Source organism: Xenopus laevis, chromosome 5S, assembly GCF_017654675.1.
Source record: "Xenopus laevis strain J_2021 chromosome 5S, Xenopus_laevis_v10.1, whole genome shotgun sequence".
NCBI classification, from domain to species: Eukaryota; Metazoa; Chordata; class Amphibia; order Anura; family Pipidae; genus Xenopus; species Xenopus laevis.
In genome coordinates this window covers 87,161,493-87,180,209 of record NC_054380.1, presented here as the reverse complement: position 1 = coordinate 87,180,209, position 18,717 = coordinate 87,161,493, and the positions used below count along the sequence as shown (strand labels likewise).

Here is an 18,717-nt window from a genome sequence, read left to right as displayed (position 1 = left end):
AATTTATTTTTTTACTGTTAATTGTTTATTTGTGTTTCGAATATTGGAAAAATAAAATCTTTAAAAAAAGTTTGCAGCAACAGCTACATGTAGCAGACTGGATTGCAAATAAGGCAGTTGTAGGTCAAACCTCAGGCCTCATTGAGTGAAAATGAAGGTCGCAGGTCTGGGTCTGGAGGACCTGCAAAGGACTTTACCTTATTAAAGACTAAAATGATGAGAATTAAACAACTGTCACAGAATAGGGAATAAGTGAGAAACATATTTCAATGGAGAACCAAAAGCTCCATTTGGGGGGTGCCAAATGTTAGGGCTTAATCCAGGCTGGTGCTCCTGTTAGCAGAAAACTGCATGTGTGCCTGCGTGAAGAAAGAAGGAAGGAAGGAAGAAAATTGCTCACTAGGGCCCTGTGGAAAATGGAAAGAGAATCGCACAGACACCAAATATGTTGCACCTGTGCATCAACGTTTCAGGGGGGGGGGATTAACCCTCCCTTCGTCAGGTTAATCCCCCCCGAAACGTTGATGCACAGGTGGTCACAATAAAAAATAGGGGAAGCTCCCCACCTGCAACATATTTGGTGTCTGTGCGATTCTCTTTCCATCTTCCACTGAATGTTATGACGTGTGCTGACCGTCTTGAGAAATCTGCACCACCTAAGCAGGAACATCAAAGGAAAGGTGAGAGGTACGGCTTTTTGCACATACAGAACCTCACTAGGGCCCTGGCCAGTGCAGTTTTCTGCTAACAGAAGCACCGGCCAGGGTGGGGGTTGGTTTGTATGCTTTTTATGGACATAGGGACACTTACGTGGTTGGAGTTCTGTGTTATGGAAAGCAAGTAACTAGCATCCAGAGGTTGCCTGAAAAAGAATAAATATACAGTGATAACAGTGTCCTCACAGTAAGAACTAACTAGTAACAAATAAACTAAATTTAAATCGACACCTTTCATTTTGCATTCGTGAGGACAGCTGCCTTTCCTTGTTGTGCAGAATACCTAAGGATTCTGGCCTTCTTAGTTCGTCTCTTTCTCTGTTAAAGAAGACAACATTTAAAACTTTGCTAAATGTGAAGAATTGAAAAGCCTTAAAGGAGAACTAAAGCTTAATTAAAGAAGTAAGCTAGAAATATTGTACATTATGTTTTGGGCTTCTATACCAGCCAAATAGAACCACTGTCTTTAACAGGGAAGATTTGTGCCTCTGAAGATGCCCCATTAGGTCCCCATTTTGGTTTCTGCTGATTTACTGCATATGCTCTGTGCTGCTGTCAGTTATTGAGCTTAGGTGTCGACTCAAACAGTACAGATAGAATATACAGTCATATGTAAAAGTTTGGGAACCCCTCTTAATTCTTTGGAGTTTTGTTTATCATTGGCTGAGCTTTCAAAGTAGCAACTTCCTTTTATTATATAACATGCCGTATAGAAACAGTATTATTTCAGCAGTGACATAAAGTTTATTGGATTAACAGAAAATATGCAATATGCATCATAACAAAATTAGACAGGTGCATTAATTTAGGCACCCCAACAGAGATATTACATCAATACCAAATTGAGCCTCCTTTTGCAAATGTAACAGCCTCTGGATGAATCCAATAGCGTGATGATATTCAAGTTGGGGGACTGTGACGGCCATTCCAGAATATTGTACTTCTCCCTCTGCATAAATGCCTTTATGATTTCCAAGTGTGTTTAGGGTCACTGTCTTGTTGGAATATTCAACCCCTGCATAACTTCAACTTTGTGACTGATGCTTGAACATTATCCTGAAGAATTTGTTGATATTGGGTTTAATTCATCCGACCCTTGGCTTCAACAAGGACCCCAGTCCCTAAACTAGCCATACAGCCCAACAGCATGATGGAACCTCCACCAAATTTGACAGTAGGTAGCAGGTGTTTTTCTTGGAATGCGGTGTTCTTCTTCCAACTTGCAAAGCGCTTTTTTTTTTTTTATGACCATATAACTAAATATTTGTATCATCAGTCCAAAGCACTTTGCTCCAAAATGACTGTGGCTTGTCTAAATTAGCTTTTGCATACAACAAGCAACTCTGTTTGTGGCGTGAGTGCAAAAAAGGGCTTCTTTCTCATCACCCTGCCATAGAGATGTTCTTTCTGCATATTGCCCTGAATTGTAGAATGAATCTGCGGCAAGATGTTCTTGCAGGTCTTTGGAGGTGATCTTTGGGTTGTCTGTAACCTCTCACAATCCTGCACATATGCTGCTCCTGTATTTTTCTTGGCCTGCCAGACCTGGGTTTTACAGCAGCTGTGCCTGTGGCCTTCCATTTCCGGATTACATTCCTTACAGCTGAAACGGTCGATTAAATCTCCGAGATAGCTTTTGTAGCCTTCCCCTAAATCATGATAACGAACAATCTTCAGATCTTTTGTGAGTTGCTTTGAGGATCCCATGCTGTCCCAGCAGAGTCAAACAGAAGCACAATTTGCAATTGGCCTTAAAGGAGAAGGAAAGCTACGGAGGCATTTTATTGCCAATAGATTAGCTGCAATAGTGCCAGCTAGAATGCTATATTTATTCGGTAGAATGTTTTACAATACCTGAGCAAAAAGCTCTAGAAACTTTCTGTTTGTTTAGGATAGGAGCTGCAGTATTAACGTGGTGTGACATCACTTCCTGCCTGAGTCTCTCCCTGCTCTGGGCTCAGATTACAGCAGAGAAGGGAGGGGGGGGGGGAAGAGGAGCAAACGGAGCATGCTCTTGCCCAGGGCAATGAGTTTTAAGCTGAAGGCAGGAAGTCTGATACAGAAGCCCATGTGTACACAATAGAAGGAAAGAATTGCAGTGTTTCTTTTGACAGGGGACTCAGAGCAGCACTACTTTGGGGGTTTACTGGTATATTTAGATGGACCTTTCTGATAAGGCTTAGTTTTAACCTTTCCTTCTCCTTTAAATACTGTACTTTTTCTCATGATTGGACACACCTCCCTATGACGTTCAAGGTTTAACTGGCTAGTCCAACCAATATGGTGCTGCCAGTAATCAGTATTGAGCAGTTACGTGCATTAAAATTAGCAAAATTACAAGAGTACCCAAATTTCATACAGATGAATACTGCTTAACTAAAAATCTTTCTTCAGAAAACACCCCAGAACTCAGATGTTCCTGGGAAATGAAAGACATACAACTGTTATCTTTTTTGTTGAAAGCGGAGTAAATTATTATGCAGGCTGAGAGGGGTTCCCAAACTTTTTCAAATGACTGTAAATGTAACAATATAAGACTGAATAGCAATTAATATGGATTATTACTTCATGGCAGAACAGAAACCAGTGAAATTAGCATCAGAATATAATAATCAGCCCTGTAACATCAGCTTATATTACAGGCAAACCTCATTTTCTGGTTGATAATTTGCAATGACCCCTAAGCTTAGCTTCTCAGAGTCCACTGAGCATGTGAGTGTCACAGACACTTTCCAAGATGGTGACCCCGTGACAAGTTTGAATTCCTGGATCATTGCTGCTATTAAGAAGCTTAAACGTTAGGCTGGTGCAATAAGTTTAATATATAAAATATGGCATTTTTAGTCATATTCAATTTTAGGGTTTAGTTCTCCTTTCAGGACTTCTACTAAGCTCACTATATAAGCTGAAGGCCTTTAATTATTTGAGAATAGTGAATAAAGATTAATAGGTTTCACTAACCTGGTTCGATGTAAAAGAATCTTTCCATCAGCTGTTCTGAGATTCTCTTTTGCTGGTGATTGTTTTACAGGCGATCCCTATAAAAAGCATAACATGTTAGAATGAACCTATTGCAGCATATATAAAAAAAAAAAAAGACAAGTTGTGACATGACACAGGAAGTACTACAAATATATAGGAGGCATTCAATTTTTAAATCCTATCCTTTGGATCCTTAGAACTTATTTGTTGAATTTTTAAATGTAGTTACTACAGGTTTTTAGACTCTTCGGGTTAAGCCCTACTTTAAGGCTGAGATTTGGTCAGGCCTGTAACAGGGGCACAAAATATAGTAGTCACCTCATAAAGTTATCCTAAATGAACTTCAATCTGGGCCCCTAGGAGTATCTAGGAGATCTTATAGGCATTCTTAACAAATCTCACTATGATTGGCCTTTAGAGGCACTGATCTGGACCTCTTTGGAGGTCAGTTTGGAAACTAATGCCTAGATAAGATTTCTACAAGCATGCTGAGAGTTTATCCTGCACAAAACAATGCATACAAAATGCACACAAATAAGCTCACCTCATTGGAAATCCGCCTATCCTCTATGTAAGCCTTGAATGGTGAGCTCAGGCTATTTCCTCGGGATAGCCTATTGTCCTCCTCCTCCTCCTCTGTAGCAGAACTATCTATGTAATCAAACTGATCTAAATCATGTTCCACTATTAAAAGAGAAAACAAATAAAAAAAAGTTACCATACTGGTTTGCAACTGACCAACCTTTCGTATAACTCTGTTAGATAGGCCTTACCACCACCGTTAGGAATAACCAAGTTGCTCCTGCTCTCTTGCAGATGATGTTCTCTCCGAAGTCGCTGATCTCTGCCTGCATCACCGTTTCTTACAGATAGGTCTGAGAACACCTCAGTTGGCTTTATGAAATATAAGATTGAAATGCAAAAATGACACCTCAAACCAGATTTGATTAACAATTAAGACAGTAAAATATATTTTGAGAAAACGGAACTAAAACAACTCTGGGCTAAAACCTTGCAAAATCTTAATTGTGATTTCTTTCATGGTATTTTGGGGAAAAGGGGGGTAAAGAAAGATTGGATTTCATGTGAAACCTGGCAAGATTCTAAAAGCAGGATCTCAACATTGCAATTTTCCAATTGCAGGCAAAAATTACTGGTACAAGATGCACAGTACAATTGTGAATTCCAGTGAAGTGACCAGCTTTTCCATATCAAAGAAAATAACTGAAATTTTCCCCTTTTAAGTTTTGATGCTTTAATAGGGAGCATGACTGAAACTTACACATTCTACAACTAGAGAGGCAAACAGAGGAAGTGGGTTACTAGATTTAACAAGTAAAATGTGATAAATCTATCATCTATAGAATTTGTAATCGCATGTTTGAACCTCCAGGCAACCATAGACAGATTACCTGCCTATCTGCTCTGGACCATAAATCTACAGGGCTAAAACTATATATGGTTGTCCTGTGCAGCATCTAGTGGGATGGGGTTAACACAGAAGTTAATGTCTGTCATGGTGACTATGAAAACTACAACTACATGTATTTTAGGATTTGAGTTATTAGCAACTTCAGAGCACAATAAATTTAGAAATATGCAGTTTTTTTTCCTCTAAAAATTCCGGTCCCATTATATTTTTGACCCACACATCTACATTCAACTTGTAGGAAGCGCTTTGTCAATCCAACACCATCTGACAAAAGCTCTGTGTACTTTAGCCCTAAAGGTTCAGATTCCGTTCAGCTGAACAGTAATGACTGGCATATTGTGAGTTTTAAAGTTCACAAAATCACCACATCTCAGCAATAAATGGGATCCATTATCGGGACACCGGTTACCCAGAAAGCTGTGAATTATGGATTAGTCATCTCCCACAGAGCACATTTTTAACAAATACATACGTTATGCAGAAACCCATTAACCAGAAAGCTCCAAATTACGGAATAGGTGTCTCCCATAGACTCCAATTTATCTAAATAATCAAAATTTTGAAAAACGATTTCCTTTTTCTCTATAGTAATTAAATAGTACATTGTGCTTGATCCAAACTAAGATTTAAGTAAATCCTTATTGGATGCAAACCATTCTATTGGGTTTATTTAATGTTTACATGATTTTCTAGTAGATTTAAAGTATGAAGATCCAAATTACGGAAAGATCCGTTATCCGGAAAACCCCAGGTCCCGGGCATTCTGGATAATAGGTCCCATACCTGTAATTTAAATTTTTAAAAATTAATTTCTTTACTAATAAAACAGTAACTTGTACTTAATGGTAACTAAGCTGCATGAATCCAGATCGGTGGCAAAACAGTTCTACTGTCGTTATTTAATATTTAAATGCATTTTAACAGACAAGGCACGGAGATCCAAATTATGGAAAGATCCCTTATATGGTAATGGCCAGGCTCTGAAGTTAGGATAATAGATCCCAGGCAGAGACAAGTGATGAAAAAGCTATGAGCAATGTTTACTTGATTTTGGCCAAAGCCGTCACACTTTGACTTCTGCTGTTTTTCTCTTAAAAAGGATGCAAAAGATGCAATTTTTGGGTGGTTAAACATATTAATGAGAGGGACGATGGTCAAAATTTTTTTTGTTTCCTTTTTTGTCTTTTTAAAAAAATAAATAAATAAATTTAAAAAAAAAGGTACGTTTTTACCTCATTACCAGACCACCTCTTGTCGCCACTATCCACGCTGTTAAAACCAGAGTCCAGAGCTCCATACCTGCGTCCAGTATAGACTTCATCGTGGCTGTAATGAGAAGGACACATAACTTTATGAACTATTTTTGCATGAAAACCAGGGGCATATACCACAATACCTTCGCTATTGCAAGTGATTGGTCTTTGGAAATAAATAGGAAAGGAAAAAACTGTAGTTATTATTAGAGATTAGATGCACTTCTAAATCATAGGCCTATGATCAAGGGGTGTTCCCAAAACACATTAGCTGTCCATTGCACAGCAGCCACTTAATGGTATAATAAATGGTGGTTTTCACTTCATGAGATAGTGTGCCTACAAACTCTTCCTTTTTCCGTTGGTTTTGCATTACTGCAGCTGGAAGAGCCCTGCATGAGTTGAGACACACGGAATTCTCAACAGTCTGTCCCTATATTCAGTAGCAAGGAGCAGGGGTGAGTCTGGACCATTTTGTGAATCTCTACAAAAATTCCACTAGGTTTACCCCAGGAAATTAGGCATTTTATTTTTGAAAAAACACATGCTGACAAATTCCATATGGTTATATATATTTTGCTGCTCCAAACTATTCAACTGCAAGCCTTTCTTCAGGTTAGTGGTGTATATAACAATCAGTGAAATTTTTAAGTACCTTAAAGGAACAGTAACTTTAAAAAATTGAAAGTTATAAAGTATTAAAAATATAATGCAGTGTTGCCTTGCACTGGTAAAACTGCTGTGTTTGCTTCGGAAACAACTATTGTTTATATAAATAAGCTGCTGTATAGCAATGTGGGCAGCCATTCAAAGGAGAAAAGGCTCAGGTTACACAGCAGATATGCTCTGTAGAACATAATGGTGTTATCTGTTATCCACTATTTAACCTGTGCCATATAGCCTTTTTTCAATTTCTGCCATTGCTGCACAGCGGCTTGTTTATATGAACTATAGTAGTGTTTCTGAAGCAAACAGATCAGTGCAGGGCAACACTACATGATATTTTCATTACTTTAAAACACTTTAATTTGTTGGTGTTACAGTTCGTTTACTGCTTCTATTTTGCAGCATCTTATCCACTAAATTAAAATACCCCCATCCATTTATCTGTTTGTATGCACTTAGTGCAAGGCAGTTTTCAAGCTATTTCACAATTTAAGTAAATACTTTCCCCCCCAGTTACTCTACTATAAAATATACATACTTCAGACCCATTTTTTGAGGGATTTGAGTTTTACATTAAAATGCAACAAATAACTTACTGTACTGCATTAATAAATTAAACAATGCAGGGCATTAATTTGCCTTATCATAAAGTAAGCACTGCTAATTTATTTTTGTTATATTGTAAGGTAAAATACAACTATTGTACTACTACTACTACTACTAATACTATAGGTAATATAACAAAAGTAGCAATGCACTAATATAGTAACCCATATCAACCAAATAGGTGTATGATTTGAAAGAGGTTGCAAATTGCAATTATATCTGCTGAATGCTTGCAGTGGGTTGTAGACCTTGTGCATACTTGGCTATTTGCATTTCCCTATGAAAAGAAGCAGGAATAACATACAAGTTCTTCAAAGTAGGGATGCACCGAATCCACTTTTTTGGATTCGGCCGAACCCCCGAATCCTTCACGAAGGATTCGGCCGAATACCGAACCGAATCCGAACCCTAATTTGCATATGCAAATTAGAAGTGGGAAGGGGAAAACATTTTTTACTTCCTTGTTTTCTGACAAAAAGTCACGCAATTTCCCTCCCTGCCCCTAATTTGCATATGCAAATTAGGATTCGGATTCGGTTCGGCCGTGCAGAAGGATTCGGCCGAATCCGAATCCTGCTGAAAAAGGCCGAATCCTGGCCGAATCCCGAACCGAATCCTGGATTCGGTGCATCCCTACTTCAAAGACAGAAAAAGTCAAATATTTGTGGACTATACAACATACTCCTACATAGGAGGTAACGTGCTATTCCTATGCTCTTTTGTATTGAGTGATGTAGCAGCTAATATACAAACCAATGTAAGTGAAGCTGCAGTGACAACTGGAAAACCACAGCCAGGCCTAAAGCATACTTTGAATATTTTCAGGATTAGCAAATGGCTGGTTGCCTGGAGACATCATCACACTACCTTTGTAAAATATTTTTAGGCTATGATTCAGAGGGCAACAAATGATGAAACAGTATTGTATAAAACAAAATAGGCGATCATAAGAAGAATGTAATATCATTATCAGTGGTCAAAAATATAACTATAACACAACATATCTGCCAGTCCTGGGCAGCACTTAGGTATTTAAACATATGAATCAGCTTTATATATTACCAAGTGCTAAATCCAAGTGTTCTCCGGTCATAATCGGGAATATCAGGCGCATTCTTGCAGGCTTCAATGTTCAAGTATTTGAATATATGGATTTTACCTTTGATACAGATCTGTTTAAACATCAAAAAAAAAATGATGTAACTGTGATCGGTCACCAACAAGAGGTTAATAATGGCGAGCTTTCAACACATTACAAATGGTTAGATTAAACAGTTGAATAGCAGAAAAATGTTAATTTAAGGTGGCCATACACGGAGAGATCTGCTTGTTTAGCGATGTCGCCAAACGAGCGGATCTCTCTCCGATATTGGTGGGCAATATCGGGGTGATCCGATCGTGGGCCCTAGGGCCCAATGATCGGATCCTAACGATTGGGAACATGTGGCCTGATCGCGGGACCGCATCAACGAACAGATGCGGCTGCGATCCGCCGGGATTTTTTGTCCCATCTGATCGAGATCTGGCCGACTTTTGGCCAGATCTTGATCGGGGAAGCCCGTTGGGGGGCCCCATACACAGGCCAATAAGCTGCTGACTTGGTCTGTCTGCAGCTTTTATCGGCCAGTGTATGGCCAACTTTCGTGATGGGCAAATCTGACCAGTTTTTTTCAATCATTTCTGTTAGTGCCTTAATGGTCACCAGTCAGAATAGACAAATAGTTAGGACTGAAGTAGCCTGAAAAGGTCTGAAAAGTAAGTTGTGCAGGTATACAAAGTTTTTTTATCCAATTAAAATAAATGTTGAAAAAGGGTATGAATAGGTACATGCTGCTTCTTTAATGCAATATTAAAACTTAAAACAAAATATTTGTGTACAATTTAAGGTGATTATGGGTCACTGTTGTGCCAAAAAACTTTCCTTTAGACTCACATGGGTTAAACTAGAGGGGCTATAGAAACATTCCTGCCAGTGCCCAAAAACAGATACCCAGCAGGACTCATATGGTCTGGAATCAGAGTTCACATCAAGACCCCTCATAAGTGTTGTGGAGGGCATATTATAACCTATACTCAAACACATTTATCATCCCAGAATCCATGCCTGTTGTATCAGTTAATTACAATATTAACTTTGCACATGCAATGTTTAACAGGTCCTACATGCCAGCGCTTCTTGCTGCTAAAAGATAGGCTGATACAGTATAAATTCCTCCACCAAGCCTACATAACTCCCCTCAAGTTAAAGAAACTTGGTGGAGGGGGAATAATCACCTCCCTAACCTTCTGGAGATAGTTGGTGGATGGAACTCTTCCACTAATAAAATTAACTTATGAAATGAGGGGAGGGGAGCATGATAAGTTTGAAAAAATCTGGGGGGGATTGGTGTGATCAGTACTACTATATGGACATGTAACCTATTCCTAAAAACTTGATGTGGCCTGCTTTATACCACTAACTACAGCCACATGCATATCAACAAATGCAACATTCAGATATTGTACTCTCCTGTCTGTATACATCTATGCTTGACCCGATATATCACTCCTAAGCCATACTACCAGATAATGTATTGTGTTTTGCCGGTTTTGTGGTTGTTATTATTGAAGTAAATAAAAATGTATCTTAAAAAAGTGGTTGTAATCCCAATGTTTATCAATTTCTATGTTTTTTGTTTTCTCTAAGGCAATTTACATTGGGGGTGCCAAAAGTTAGGCACTCCCAAGTGATTATATTTAATTACCTATAACAAATAAAAAAAACAAAAAAAAAAACAAATACAAAAAGTATTGTAGAAGTGATACCTATATTGGCCAACAATAACAAAAAAATATATAAAATACATATTCATATATATTTTTTATGTATTTTTTTTTTATTGTTAGCCAATATAGGTATCACGTCTACAATACTTTTTGTATTTGTTTTTTTTTTTATTTGTTATTTTTGCTACTGGCTAACACGGTACCACAGTTTTTGTTTTGTATCTAATTACCTGAAACCCCGCGCCAGTGCTCCTATCAGCAGAAATCTGCACCAGCCAGGAGTTCTTCCAGCAAGCACCACGGAGCGATCCTTTTCCTTCTTTGGTTTTCAAATATCCCAGGACAGACGCATGCACAGTAGAACGAAACAGCCAACTTTTTCGTAAAAGTTTGGCTTTTCACTTTACTGAGCATATGCAGCTGCGAGAAGACCGAGAAAGCAGGAAGAGGCTAGGTCCGTGGTGCTCACTGGAAGAACAAGTTTTTGACCAGTATTAAAAGGAGGTTTTGATTCAGAGAAGGTAACCCCCCTCAAAAAAACACTGGTAAGGCCAAGGGTTTCAGTAATGAATAAAGACTGGTCAAGTTGGGATAGTTTACACTGGAAAAGGGATGACTAAAGTGGATAATCCTCACTATGCATAAATATATAAGGGTACCATAGAATAAAAGAAATTGACTATTAGATCCTTACATTAAACTTTCAAGAAAAGAGGTTTTAAGTCGTTATATGGAAGATATATTACATAGCTTCAAATAAAGTTTGGATGACTATTAAAAGAAAACTATACAACCAAACAATGTAGGTAGTATGCAACATTGGGTAATAATAAATCGAAAATTGCTACTTTACGAAATAATGGCAGTCCCCTGGGATCCTAGGATTCATGGTGCGCACAAACAAACCATACACGTTAGGCCACATGAGCCAATTAACAGACAAAGTTGTCTTTTGCTTCCACACTTTTTCCTGTTAGTTAGTTAGAGCTGCAGTTTTTCTGGTCTTTTGATCTCTGAGATAGCACAGAGACCATCACGAAATGGCGGTTCAAGCCAAGATATGTAAACGGACAATATCTACTTAAAAATATATACACCAGTTTGCCAAGATTCTTTAAATATGCCACTTCATTTGATATAAACTATCTGTTGCTTAAGTATTCATTTTGGGGGGTATAGTTTTTCTTTAAGCTAGGAAAAAAGAGGTATAATGAAATTAGCCCTAAGCAGAGAGTGCTCCTATTGCCATCTTGTAATCAGGTAGGAATTTTCTCCCCCTGAGGCAAAAAGTATTTTTGGGAACGCAACAATTTAGAAGACCAGTGGCATTCAAAGTTCAGATGTTTTACCTTAATTTTAAAAACCCTCAATAGAATACCGCATCCAAAATCAAATTATTTTTAAATTTAAATGTATTCTAATAAGGCTGCCAATAGTAAACAATTATCACCTGGTTTTGACATTTTTAGCAAAGGTGAATTCTTTGCAGAACCATGTCAGTTTCTTTAACTTTCTATCTCTACTTAATGCCACACTGGCTAGATCCGCTCATGTGGAGAGGGGCCGAACCAGCATCTTAAATCTGCCTGTGTATTGACACCTTGAGACACATACTGTACATGCAACTTGATAATATTTGTTAATATAAATGAAGACATAGCTGATGTAAAAACTGACCTGTGCTGGTGGAGACTGCAGAGGATTATTATCAAGGGCGATGGTCTGGAGATGCCGTAGGTTTCGAAAGCATACCGGAATACAAGTAACTTTATTACAGGAAAAATCCAAGCGGACTAGTGGCAGTTCTGCAAGTTCTAAACAGAAGTTAAAAAAATAAGCATTTTGTTTATTAATATTCTTAATAACCTTTGCTTTGTTACAGAGTACATTTCATACATTCATAAATTACCGTTGGCCTTTTCATAAAAAAAGGAAATCACAGGTTTGAAATAAATGCAGTAGCGGTAACAGCAGCACAAGCTCATTAAACACAATCAAGTAAGACAGACAAAAAAGTCGCAGCATTGCTATGATATCCCATATACCAAGCAAAAATATAAACTAATGGAAGTTTATGACTATAAAAAAGTTGACGCAATAGATAAGGCATGTTGCAACAGCAATGAAAAGCAATATAAATCTCATGTCCTATTAAAAATTGAGAAGGTTGTCTTGGCATTATTGAACATTTGAAACGAATATTTTTGTGAGTGCCATTTTGCAGTAAAGGTTAACAACGAATTAATGGTTCTTGTATGCACACACCATTTTCATTGCAAACACTTTTACAATTTTAATGCTGCTTAATATTTTAACTAGAAATGCACCAAATATACTGCACTGAAACATAAACTGTTAATTACTATGATCAGTGCCATTTAATAAACTTAAATCCCTGTACTGGTTTTACCTGAGGATCTAATGTTGATGCATATTTTGATATTTAATTTGATTGAATTAAAGTTACATTTTAGTTGATACTAATATACATGCATAAAAAGTTGGTTATTTTGGGATCATAATCCTGTACTCACCACTTGCTCTTTAAATTGAGGTCTCTTGCTGTGGGACTCACCAGGCTTGATAAAGGGCCCGGAGGGGTCCAAAACGTTGCCTTTTTTGCAGATGTTCCTGGGCTAAATAAATCACCCATTTCACTGAGCAACTCAATGGTGTGCTTATGGATTTTTTACACTACTGACTTCCGACCCTGTGCAAGGGAGGGGTCTTCTAGTTAAGCACCCAGCACTTTCAACAAGTGAATACAATCCAGGTTGAGCACTTCAAGATTTCCAGAATATAAACAAATCTATATCTGAATGTGCCAAATTTACTGCACAACAATGTAGTTATTCTTACTCTATACCATTTTAACTTGTTTAACCGTTGCTAGACAAGCACATAGTACCACGTAGTTTTAATAATTTATGCAGATTCCGTAGATTGGAAATCTTGAAATACATATTAGATCAGTATGGTGTAACGAATACACCTAGAATGCCGTCCCGGCATTTCAAAAATATCTATCCTTTGTGTGCCAAGCAAAAACAGGTACATTACCCGACAGTTCATAGAATGCACTTTTATGGCAGCTTCATCCACCTCTGAAGTGCATTCTCCTCCTTCAAAGCCCACTGGCTTTGTGATAGATTGTGGGAACAGAACTTCCTAGGATCCATAGCAAACAGCAGAAATGAGACAAAAATGTGTCCGTCTGAAAGTTTCTTGCTGTCCACAAGGCAGCTAACAACACTTTCCATGCAGACGTAATGAATGATCCTTTCTGTGTAGTGCTGTGGTCTTCTGCGGTCTTTAGGCAGTTCACACAATTCACCTTTTTGAAATTTGCACTCTTTCATACATAAAAAACCTTTTTGCATCTAAACCTAAAACCTGCTTATTGTGCAGAGCGTATAGTGGATCACGTATTTGTTCAGAGCTGATGTGTTTTGTAAGCAGGGGTTGGATTGTAGAATAAGAAAATCTGAATGCATTATTTAGATTAATACTAAGTAATAATAAAGCAAGTAAACATTACATTTCACACATTTCCTTATCTTCATAAGATAATTTGACAGAACTGTATAGTTAAATGTATCGTTTCACATATAAAAGCATGTAAACTGTAGCAAGTCCAGGAAAAGTTAACGAAGAGCGAGTAGGAATGTGGAAAGTATCCACAAACAGCACCTGAGAAGAAATGAAGTCACTCTAACACTTACCTTCTGGTAGTTGTACCAGGTGGTTTCTTCTGATGTTTAAGTCCCTTAAAGATTCTAACTTTCCAATTTGCGTAGGTATTGTCTGGATTTCATTACAGCTTACATCCTGAAACATAAAAAAAATAGAAGAAGGAATTAAAGCATTTCTTTATAACAATGGACTCTAATATCGGTCTATAAAACCCACTATGGACATTGCCTTTTCTTTTAAGAGTGGGTACTGAGAAGTTTGCTTTCACTCACCTGCTTTAGTTTGAGAATCTTACATAGAACAGTATGTCAAGATTCTGAAAGATTGCAGCAGAAAGTAACATTTTTTACAGAATAACAAAATAGGTTTTGCGTTGCGTCACAACGTTTCGGGGGCGTTCCCCCTTCCGAAGGGGGATTGCACCCCGGTTTGAATAGCTTTGTGTGCCAGCCTGTATTGCTTCTTATCAGTATAATTTGGGAGGGCCGTCTCCCTGAGGAGCTGTGCACCAAGCGTGATTGTGGCAGAAAGGGCCTGAGTGTGCATGTGAGTTTGTACAGAGTTTAATGTATCACTTTCATAGGTCAAACTAGAAAATAAAGTGAGGTGGACAAAAAGATTACATTATGATGATGTACAACAGGTATGAGATCCATTATCTAGAATGCTTGGGACCTTTTTGTAAACTTTACCTCAAGTCTACTAAAAACATTACAAAAATAAAATAGGAAATCAAAAGGACTATTCATCAATATGGACTTCTACAGCTTAGTTATCAAGTATAAGGTCCTGTAATTCTGAACTAACAGTGCATAGCTGTCTATATGGTAACTTGTGTGCAAGCACCATATAGATGTGCACTTTGCAAGGTTTACCTACCAGCTTGAAATTTTTGTCTGTTTCGCTATGCAGTTAAATACATGAGTAAGACACACATGGGGATTGGACAAGTACCTAGCAAAGTAGTCAAAAATTAAATGGTAACACTGGAAATTCATACAAGAATAGAAAGAAGAAGCATGAACAAAGTCTATATTAAAAGTAGATACAGGTATGGTATTCATTATCTGGAAACCCAAGATCAGAAAGCTCTGAATTACGGGATGGCCATCTCCCATAAATTTTATTTTTTATGAAATAATTAAAAATGTTAAAACATTTTTTTTTTCTCTTAAAAAAAAACAAAAAACAAAACAGTATTTCATACTTGATCCCTACTAAGATATATTTAATCCTTAATAATGGTAAAACATTCCTATTCAGTTTATTTAACGTTTGAATCTTTTTTTTTCAAAATCCAAATAATGGAAAGATCCCTTACCGGGAAAACCCCAGATCCCAAGCTTTCTGGATAATAGGTTCCATACCTGTATTAACTTTTTAGCTTCAACATTTCAAATGTCCAATTCCTCAGAATCATGTCTCCTGGGATTAGTTTAGAACATAGTTCCTGACAGAGATTAGGATATTCTCATGAGGCTTTTAAACTTTCATGCTAGCAAAGCAATTATCCTATCATAGAAGATGCCAAAGCAGTACTTGAAAATGGTTAGTCTTTAGCAAATGAAGCCATCCTCCTCTACAAGCTGACCTATCTGAGCAAAAAATCCCCAGACAAGATTTAAAAATTCTGGGGCCCGTGTACAGACAAACTTGCTACATTACTAAGGAGATTGCCTAACATCATATAAAGTGCCTTTGATCTACTCTACAGTGTGTGATATGTGTATGTTCATCTGAAAATGTTCATTCACTTATTAGTTATTATTGCTGCTAACCTTGTGACTATAGGTTGGGGAACATAGTAGTTGTCCTTGTATCTGCACATGGGCAACTGCTGTGTTCTGATTTCAATGCTTTCTTATGTTAAAGGACATGTAAAGCCTAAAATTTCCTACCATGTTAATAAATTGGGCACATCTCCCCCACCCATATGGCATTATTTGTACTGCATACAACCCCTCTGTGTCATTACATTTCCCTAAAACAAATAGCAGCTTTCAGCTGGGGGCCATTTTCTATCTGACACACCTGTGCATTTATATCTGCAAACAGCACATATGCAATGTAAAGTTCACACAATCAAAGAATGCAGGCTAATACAGGTAGAATTTACTTTGATGACAAGTCCTGCTTGGACTGAGCACTGTAATGGTTACTCTGAGCTCAGGAGGGGGGTTAGGATTTAAAAATAGGAACAGATAGCTAGAGAAGAGTTTCTATGGAACCAACAATGCCACCTCTTAATTGGCTGCTATAGTGGAGGGTGTGTTTATTAATCTGAGTTTAGAAGAACTGAGCATGCTCAGTAGCCAACAGCCAAAGGATATTCCATGGGGAGGGGGCTGAGTGAGTTAGAGGAGGAGAAGGATTAAAGGGATGCAGCAGCCTTACTATTAACATTTGAATAAGCAGAGTGGCAGGTATTTAGAGATTCAAAAAGGCTCTTCAGTGATTAAAATTTTGTGTGAAGGGTTTACATGTCCTTTAATGTAGGAAAATAAGACCCACAAGAAACTTAAGGCGTAGCACTCTGAAAAAAAATTATTTGTGTTGACTGCAAGGATATTGCCTGGACATTTCCATTAACACAGAAATAAAGTGAATTAAAGGAAAACTATACCCCCAAAATGAACACTTAAGCAACAGATAGTTCATATCATATTAAGTGGCATATTAAAGAATCTTACCAAACTGGAATATATATTTAAGTAAATATTGCCCTTTTACATCTCTTGCCTTGAGCCACCATTTCGTGATGGTCTGTGTGCTGTCTCAGAGATCACCTGACCAGAAATACTTCAACTCTAACTGTAACAGGAAGAAATGTGGAAGCAAGAGACACAACTCTGTCTGTTAATTGGCTCATGTGACCTAACATGTATGGTTTGTTGGTTTGTTTGTGAGCACAGTGAATCCTACGATCCCAGGGGGCGGCCCTTATTTTTTAAAATGGCAATTTTCTATTTATGATTACCCAATGGCACATACTACTAGAAAAGTATATTATTATGAAAATGGTTTATTTAAGTTAAGCAGGATTTTACATATGAGCTGTTTTATGCAATATCTTTTTATAGAGACCTACATTGTTTGGGGGGTATAGTTTTCCTTTAAGTTTCAAAAAAAGGTTATTCCAATGGGTTTTTGCCTTATAGGGTACAGTTTTATAAAAATCAAGACAGGTCATTTCCTTCCTACCTACAGTAAGACACACATTCTTGGTACACCTACCAGTTCAGTCAGATTCCTTAACGCTCCAATCTCTTCTGGCAAATTATCCAGCTTGTTGTTACTGGCAATAAGAACTTTCAAGGGAAGGCTGCAGATGTATCCAGGCAGTGATATGAGCTGATTGCGACTAAATTAAAAAAACAAAAAAACATTTTTTGAAAAAAAGATGACAGCAAAAATAAATTGTGCAGTCACTTTTATTTAAAATAGAATATACACACAAGTTTGAAATTGTGGCAACAAGGTAAGTTAAAAATATATATTAAGTACATACAGTTATTATAAATAAGGAGCAAACAAATTGTAAAGATGGGAGCACTTGGAATATGGAGCACGAAGAAATTCTCTGGATTTATTATTCATACTGCATCATCTGACTAACAGAGGAGTCTCAGCTTGGCAGATGCCAGACCTCACTACCTGCCTGAATGTATGACAGCAACTGTATTGTTGGCCATTTACATCCCTAAGGTCTGCAAGCCAGAGAATTTCATGAGAATTTTGTAAGCAAAATTCAAAGGACAAAATATATTAAACAGCAGAAGTTTAGCAGCTGCAGGGAAATGAGTGGTGAGTCAACACTAGAACACGTATGATGATATGGACAGCAGCTGTTTGAGTATCAGTATGTGACAAGTGTATTTAGCCAATAAGTATTGCACTGCAGAACATGTTGGCCTGTTAATAATAGTAATAATAAATTGCTGATTCTCAGCATAAAAATAAATATCTAGGCAGATTTAGCATTTTTCATTGCCCTCAGACTAACAAAGAGGACATGAAAGGCACTGGGTTCTAGAAATTTTGGGAATCGTTTGGAATGGAGTCCCCTGCTACTTCACAAATGATAAATGAAATCACTGGTTTGGGGGTTGCAGCTGAGGGAAGGGATTTTTGCAGTTAAGCTCTTCAGAATAAAATACATATCTAATTTTGGTTCAACGATTGTGTAAATATCACTTGCTTGAGCCAATGACCTTTATTAACCCACTATTTTATATTAATATGTCCCTGCATAGAAAAGCAGATGTTCATGTAACACAAAGAGTTTAAGTACATTACAACATGGAGCAGTTACCTGATATTCAGAAAGGCCAATGCCTGTAAATTCAGAGTTGCTTCTGGCACATGTCGTATGCAGTTCTGGTAGAAGTTCAGAGTCTCCAAAGAAACACAGTTGCAAATCTCAGGTGGAATCTCACTTAGCCTATTCCGAGATAGATCTATAAGAAAGACATTCATTATGTCCTAAGTAAGGATTTACAGCAGCGTAAAGTACAACCAGAGATTTCCATAAAATCAATTTAAAGGAGCTGTTCACTTTCCAAACACAGTTCAATTGTTTTCATAATGAGTAAATTAAGCCTTT

At 37.5% G+C, this 18,717-nt stretch overlaps 1 protein-coding gene across 5 annotated transcripts in view; it reads right to left on the bottom strand.

Moving 5' to 3' along the window:
* The window catches only part of lrch3.S (leucine-rich repeats and calponin homology (CH) domain containing 3 S homeolog), a 66,261-nt gene that overhangs the window by 22,424 nt on the left and 25,120 nt on the right, over nucleotides 1–18,717 (bottom strand). For all 5 annotated transcript variants that reach the window (XM_018265598.2, XM_018265595.2, XM_018265597.2 and 2 more), the window contains exons 2-12: nucleotides 18,427–18,571; nucleotides 17,349–17,475; nucleotides 14,144–14,249; nucleotides 12,099–12,235; nucleotides 8,718–8,827; nucleotides 6,363–6,456; nucleotides 4,472–4,592; nucleotides 4,243–4,382; nucleotides 3,678–3,754; nucleotides 948–1,034; nucleotides 811–862 (exon numbers count right to left, since the gene is read on the bottom strand). In XM_018265598.2, the coding sequence (XP_018121087.1) occupies nucleotides 811–862; nucleotides 948–1,034; nucleotides 3,678–3,754; nucleotides 4,243–4,382; nucleotides 4,472–4,592; nucleotides 6,363–6,456; nucleotides 8,718–8,827; nucleotides 12,099–12,235; nucleotides 14,144–14,249; nucleotides 17,349–17,475; nucleotides 18,427–18,571 (1,196 nt within the window). The remainder of the gene's footprint in view (nucleotides 1–810; nucleotides 863–947; nucleotides 1,035–3,677; nucleotides 3,755–4,242; nucleotides 4,383–4,471; nucleotides 4,593–6,362; nucleotides 6,457–8,717; nucleotides 8,828–12,098; nucleotides 12,236–14,143; nucleotides 14,250–17,348; nucleotides 17,476–18,426; nucleotides 18,572–18,717) is intronic.